The 6,000-nt window shown below is 47.9% G+C and overlaps 1 protein-coding gene across 1 annotated transcript in view; it reads right to left on the bottom strand.

The window, feature by feature from the left end:
• Positions 1 to 430: 430 nt before the first annotated feature.
• The window catches only part of LOC146203541 (lysosomal alpha-mannosidase-like), a 434,812-nt gene continuing 429,242 nt past the window's right edge, over positions 431 to 6,000 (bottom strand). The window contains exons 23-25 of the mRNA XM_084603104.1: positions 4,737 to 4,964; positions 3,917 to 4,066; positions 431 to 3,603 (exon numbers count right to left, since the gene is read on the bottom strand). Of these exons, the coding sequence (XP_084459230.1) occupies positions 3,310 to 3,603; positions 3,917 to 4,066; positions 4,737 to 4,964 (672 nt within the window). The 3' untranslated portion in view covers positions 431 to 3,309. The remainder of the gene's footprint in view (positions 3,604 to 3,916; positions 4,067 to 4,736; positions 4,965 to 6,000) is intronic.

Below are 6,000 nucleotides of genomic sequence, written 5' to 3'. Positions count from 1 at the left end.
TATTTTTTTTTTTTTCAACGTTCGTGAATTTCGACTGCCACTAATCGCGAGAACCCACCTCCCCCCAAAATTATAAAAGAAAGTATAGAATATCTGCCTCTACCACGAAACTTAATATTACGCAGCACACGTTACTTACTGCATGCCTTGAGGCTAATAACCCAATGGCAAAATTTTTTGCTCCATGCAAAGTTTTGGTTAGTAGGCGTATGAATCCTGATTGCAGAGAGCAACGTTGCCTGGGTTAACGTACGTCGAACGGTGAAGAGAAGATGCCTAATAATACGAGGAAAATGAACTTGGTAACTCGCAGTCAATGTATCTCGTTAACTTAGCGAAGGCTTCTGACACAGTGCTTTCATTCGCGACAATACCATCGCCTCGACGCAGGTGGCCACAGCCTGATATATATATATATAAGAAAGGGTGTGGAGAAAAGAAAGAGGACCTGACGCACCGCGTAACTGCAAATTCAACACCGGGCGTCGCCTGGTGATGGAGATTGCGCATAAAGAGAAAACAGAGTAAAACCCCGGAGGCGACTACAAAATCACAGCTTCACTGCCACATAGTGGCAATATGGTATCGGTTTAACAACATATCAAGCATGCGCCTGCACAGCCGGCTTGGTTATAGCTTTACGAGCGGACGCGTTTCAACCTGCACGCCTCCGAACAGAAAAAAAGAAAAAAAAGATTGGAGCGATTCTCGGTGGGTCCCAGAAGAAGGACGTCTAGTGTATACGGCAGTGTTCGCCATATATATATATATATAGTTTTTTTTTTTTCGGTATTCTAATCTTTTACTGACCGTGAGAGCAAGTGAACGACAACACGTCTCAATTCTGCGATGTCATATGCACTTTGAGCGCATCTGAAACTGTATACGGGCGACTGTGAGCGTAGCACGGTGTGCGCAACCTTCATCACGCTTAGTACGCGCCAATGTAAAGTTTTCCCGGCCCTAACAGCACTGTAAGTTAACAAAATTTTTCCGTTTACGCAGCCGGTTAGATATTGTACAAACACTTAATGCTGCTGGAGTGTTTCGCTTAAGGGATTTCTTTTTTTTTTTTTTTTTGTGCGCCCATTGGTGTTGACAAAGAGGGCGGGACTCGAGAATGAGAAAGGAGGTTCACGAACTCGTTGCCGCTGCGTGAGTGACGTCGTATGGACCCTCTTGGAGGCACGCCCACTGCTTACTCGATTGTGAAGTAAAATCCCGTAATTATTGCGAGATATGTGTGAGTGGAGGCAATCACCGACTGAAGTGACTGCCTCCACTCAGCTAATGCAAGCGGAACGTAACCTAACGACCGAAGAGAAAGGGACCTTTTTCTGCGCAGTGGCATCAGCTTAGCAGACGACAGAGTTGCGTTAAAATCCGTGAAATGGACAAATACGAAAAGCCCATTGACGTCACTTGGGCGCTGCTGATTTGCATAGGCCCAAGCTGCTCGCAACGAGAGCGGTGCTTGATAGTACCTTGTCCGAACGCGGACCGTGAATAACCGTCGTAACCCCAAAAACGAGCTAAAAAAGTCGACCGAAGAAGCTAAGTTAAAGTGCACGAATTACATTCGTCGCGTTAAGCCTACTTTGTGAGCTGACCATATAAACGACCGGCTCCTACGCTTGAGCCGAGAGAGCAACTATATGCATTAGCACGGGACAACTAATGATTTTTTTTTTTATCTGAGCTCCCATTAGACCCACGTGGTTCAAAGCTTCGGCACGGACTGTCATAACTTAGGCGGAGGGCTGGAATTACACCGTATCCAAGTAGCCTCGCAATGTTCGGGTCGGATCGCGCCAGAATGCCCGTAAGCTGTTTGTATACAGACGCCGTGCAAAAATGGACTTTGATAGCACTTAAACTCTGGCTCAATTGCTTCTCCTGACGCACACGAACTTAAGCGTACTCCCATGTCAAGCTCCACAAAACGAATTTGCATGATATTCAACAATAAGTTCACTGCTGTTCTCAGTGGTTCTGGTGATGGCGCTTAGCCCCTTTGCCATGGTGTAGAGAGTGTGCAAGTGCCCAACGTACGTTTGAAAATTTATGGTACGACTTCAAGCGCGATACTGGCAAAATGTTTGTCTTTGTGTGTGGTTACGACAGCGCCTTAAAACAGGCGCATAGGAAAGCTGCTCACTGACATCACAGCTGCCTGCGTGTGGGTCATAGAATATTGTTAATTAAGGAAGAGAAACAAACTTCGTGCTTCTCACAGCAGACTAGATTTGTAGAGCGCATCCTGAAGCTCGGAAGAAAAACGGTACACATTTACACCTCTCAGAAATCATAGATCCAGAGAATGTCCACGAAAGAAGCAAACTTTGCAGTTTTCCCGCAGCTAAAGCCAGCAAATTAAAGCGGCCGACCTGTTCCGTAGTACCTAAGCAAAACAAGATGAGGGCCTCCTCGAAATTCCTTATGCAGAGCCTGCGCAACTACAGTGTGCACATGGTTACAACTACGTCGTCGGGTAACGTTTAATAAACTATTGGTAACAGTCTTAATCAGCGAATTCATATGTAAGTTGGAGAAGTGCCGTTACTTATGAGAACAAGCTAGTTATATGCTCGTCTGTGCTTTAAGATTGCGGCGCAAGTTGTATTTCCGGCCGCACATCTCCAGGAGCTGTCATCATGCAGTTATCCTAGAAATATGCAAGGCTGAACAAGGTCGCGTAGTGGCCTAGTGCGCCACAGATAAGAGAATAGCCTGCTTAAGAAAGCTTATCAGTCAGGACAACTTAGATAAAAAAAAAAACAATAGCAACGAGACCAAAACTAGATATGTCCTCAAGCAGGCGTTATTTCTTAGGTTTAAATACCAATGCAAGGTGCGAATTTTAACGACGAATGACTGTGTGAAATGTAGGATACTTGATTACCACTCAAATAGATGCTAACAGCAAATACGTGACCTGTAAACAGCGCGAAAAAGGTGCATCAAGATATTTGTTCTCGATCAGCGCTTCTCTATGTCTTCTGCCTTTATCTGAGGACGAAACGAAAACCTTCCTGTTCGTTATATAATTATATAATAGGCATTCCCTTAACCAGGTGCCTGGCCAACTGGCCCAAGTATATGCCCACGAGTTAGCTGGCCGGCGCTGTCGCCGTGGGCAGCTTTCGTGATGGCACAGGGGTCGCGGTGCGGGCTATTTAGCGATGTGCGTACTTATGTTATAGATGTATATAGAGTGAAGCTGATACCAGCAGCGTCTAAATCATTCCGGAACAAAATAAAGGCGAGGTCTCCGACATTCCTAAAGAAACTCCCAGTCTATCCTCTCCCTCAGTCTATCCTCTTCGGCTCTAGCGTCACCAGGAACGTCCTGATTTCGCCCGGGTTCACCGTCACCGTGAAGAGCCGCTCGTCGATAGGCGACTGGGTCCTCCTCGGCAAGGACGCGCTATCGCGGCCATTAGCTAGGCGGCCACCGGCTGCCAGGTACCGCAGCAGCTCGGGGCTCGAGGACGACACGGAGTCTCTGGTCTCGAATTGGAATCTGGTAGAGTTGCGTAGGGACTCGTGCGCCGATAAGACGGTTTCCTCGATGGCCGTCACGGTGTAGGAGACCAGCAGGTGCTGCACAGAGGAAATCCATCATGCAGACCAGCGGTAAAAACAAGTGGCAAGGCACACGATAAGGTCAGGGCGAGTGATTGGGAAGAGGCAGACTGGGAGTCTAGATCAATAATTCCAGGCGCCCCGGCAGTAATACGGCGTCCGACTCGGGCTTACTGGGGCCCCGGCTCATATGCACAGGTACGAAGTTCCGCTGCAGGATTAAGTTTCGTGATTTGTTCAGGATTAAGTTTCATGGCTTGTTAACTGCCCGTAGACGGCCTCATGGATTAAGTCTCATAATATGTTAATAACTGCGCGTAGAGGGTCTCACCTTAAGAGAAAGCGAAGCAGGTCTGTTGAGTCTGCTGTCTTTGACGCCGGGATACAGGTGTTCCAGTCGTATGATTGCTCGCCTGTTTCCAATAGGCTCCAGGGTCAGGAGGTGCAGGTTTGCCGGAAGCGGGTACTGCAGCCCACTTGCCTACGTCGTAGTGGATTCGAAAAAAAGTTGATGTTGAGGCACACAGTGTACTAATTACTGCGTCTCATCTCGGAATGCGGACCTTTTGCTGCGCTGTAATAGTGAGACGCATCAGTACACAGTTCAAAGCATCATTACGTAGCGTCTTTTGGCTCGGAATTAACTATGCAAGAAAGCTTCAACTCCTGCATGCTCTCTTGAAACGCATTAATTTGAAGGTGTACATTTTCGCGCACGCCCTCATCAAGCGTCAGCTATGTAAGCAAATAAAAAGCATTTCGAGCCTGCTTGGCGCGAGTTGCCACCACGTGTGTGGAAAATGGACTCACTACAATCAGTGTATAGTGCTGATGTATCATAGGTACTGACAGCACTAAACTTTAACGACGTTGACAGGAAAGTAATTTTCACGCTTTTAGCGTATACCCACTGCATTGATCTGCCAGGTATATTGATGGACAATACGACAATACGATCGGTTGCGGCACGCAACCGATCGACTAGTGCCGCAGACACTCGTTTTTCCCACGTACACGACGGCGCAGGTTGGAAGAGAAATGCCGACTCATTTTTCTACCTGTATTCATGAGTTAGCTTCTATCAAGCGCTTTAATTGAGTTACGCTAAGCCTAAGATGATCGCTTCACGGTGGACAATGAATTGAGCGCACCCGTGGCACAGGGATGTCCAGCAGCTGCCGGTCGCGCGTGTGGAAGGCGAACTGGGGTGCGAACACCATCCTGTTGGCCATGGTGCGCAGCATCCGCTCCGAGTCTTCGATGGAGCCCAAGAAAACGCGATGCGTGCCGCGGGCCACCAGGCCTCGCTTGTCCACGCCGATCTCGTTCAGGGGCTCCTCGACGCCGAACGAGTCGTCATACTGCAGCCGCCGGTGAAGCTGCGTCGCGGAAGGAAAGGAAACATGCGCCCTTTAGAACAGCCACCGTCCGTTTGAACGAGTAAAGGCCGTTCCACATGATGCGATTCTCGCCGCAGCAGTGCGCGATTTCAGTCGCACAGCGACAGAAGGGCCCGCCGCGCCCGTCGCAGAGCGGCTGCGACAGACTTCCAACATGTTGGTCGCACGCCGCTCCCGTCGCAGCGATCGTTGCGAACGAGACGGCCACCAGCCTATGGAATTCAGCCTGATGTAACTGTTGCACGTAGTTGCGTACAAAACGAAAAAGTTGAAAATGTCTATTTTACATAAGCTGTTTTATATTTTGATAAAAAACATAGATTAAATACTACATTTAATCTTACGCGTGTTCTACCTTTATTGTTGGTAAAATATGATGGTGCCGCCGCTCGTACCGCACCGACGGAAATCGCTGGTGCCGCAAGCATGTGAAAGGGCTGTTGCGATTTGCGCCGCGACGGCACTGCGATTAGACCGAAATTTTTCGTGCGCGTCGCATCATGTGAAACAGCCTCAAGTAGAGGCAAGAGAAAGAAGGCAGAAATTTAATGACAGAATTAAGAGGCTGCGAGAGGATACTTACAACTAGTAAAACGCGGGGAAAACCAAGGAACTTAGGACAGACTAAAATGACCAAAACGTTAAAAAGAAAAGAAGATGCATGAACCAAACTGAGATTACAAAAAAAAAAAAAAAAAAGCGTGAAAAAAGGCGAGCAGCCCCAGGCGTGGTTACCAGCACAGAGAGCATAAATCGAAGCATACAGGAGCACGGTTATATAAGAAAGCTTTTCGGCAGTCGGGAAAAAAGAACGGAACACAGCCGCGTTTCGCTATATGCCACAGGATATGTCAAATGGCCAAACGACGGTTGATGATAGGCATGTTGACAATACTTCCATAACGTGCTTTGCAGAAATCATAAATGCAGAAAGTGACGGAGTGCCTCGAAGAATTCAAACTTAAATTTTCTCTGCAACGCTGTGGCCTGGCGAAACTGCCTCATTTTCGGCCTC

This window comes from Amblyomma maculatum, chromosome 1, assembly GCF_055883805.1.
Source record: "Amblyomma maculatum isolate TAMU_Amacu chromosome 1, ASM5588380v1, whole genome shotgun sequence".
NCBI classification, from domain to species: domain Eukaryota; kingdom Metazoa; phylum Arthropoda; class Arachnida; order Ixodida; family Ixodidae; genus Amblyomma; species Amblyomma maculatum.
The sequence above is the reverse complement of the archived record's forward strand: the minus strand, read 5'-3'. Positions and strand labels throughout refer to the sequence as shown.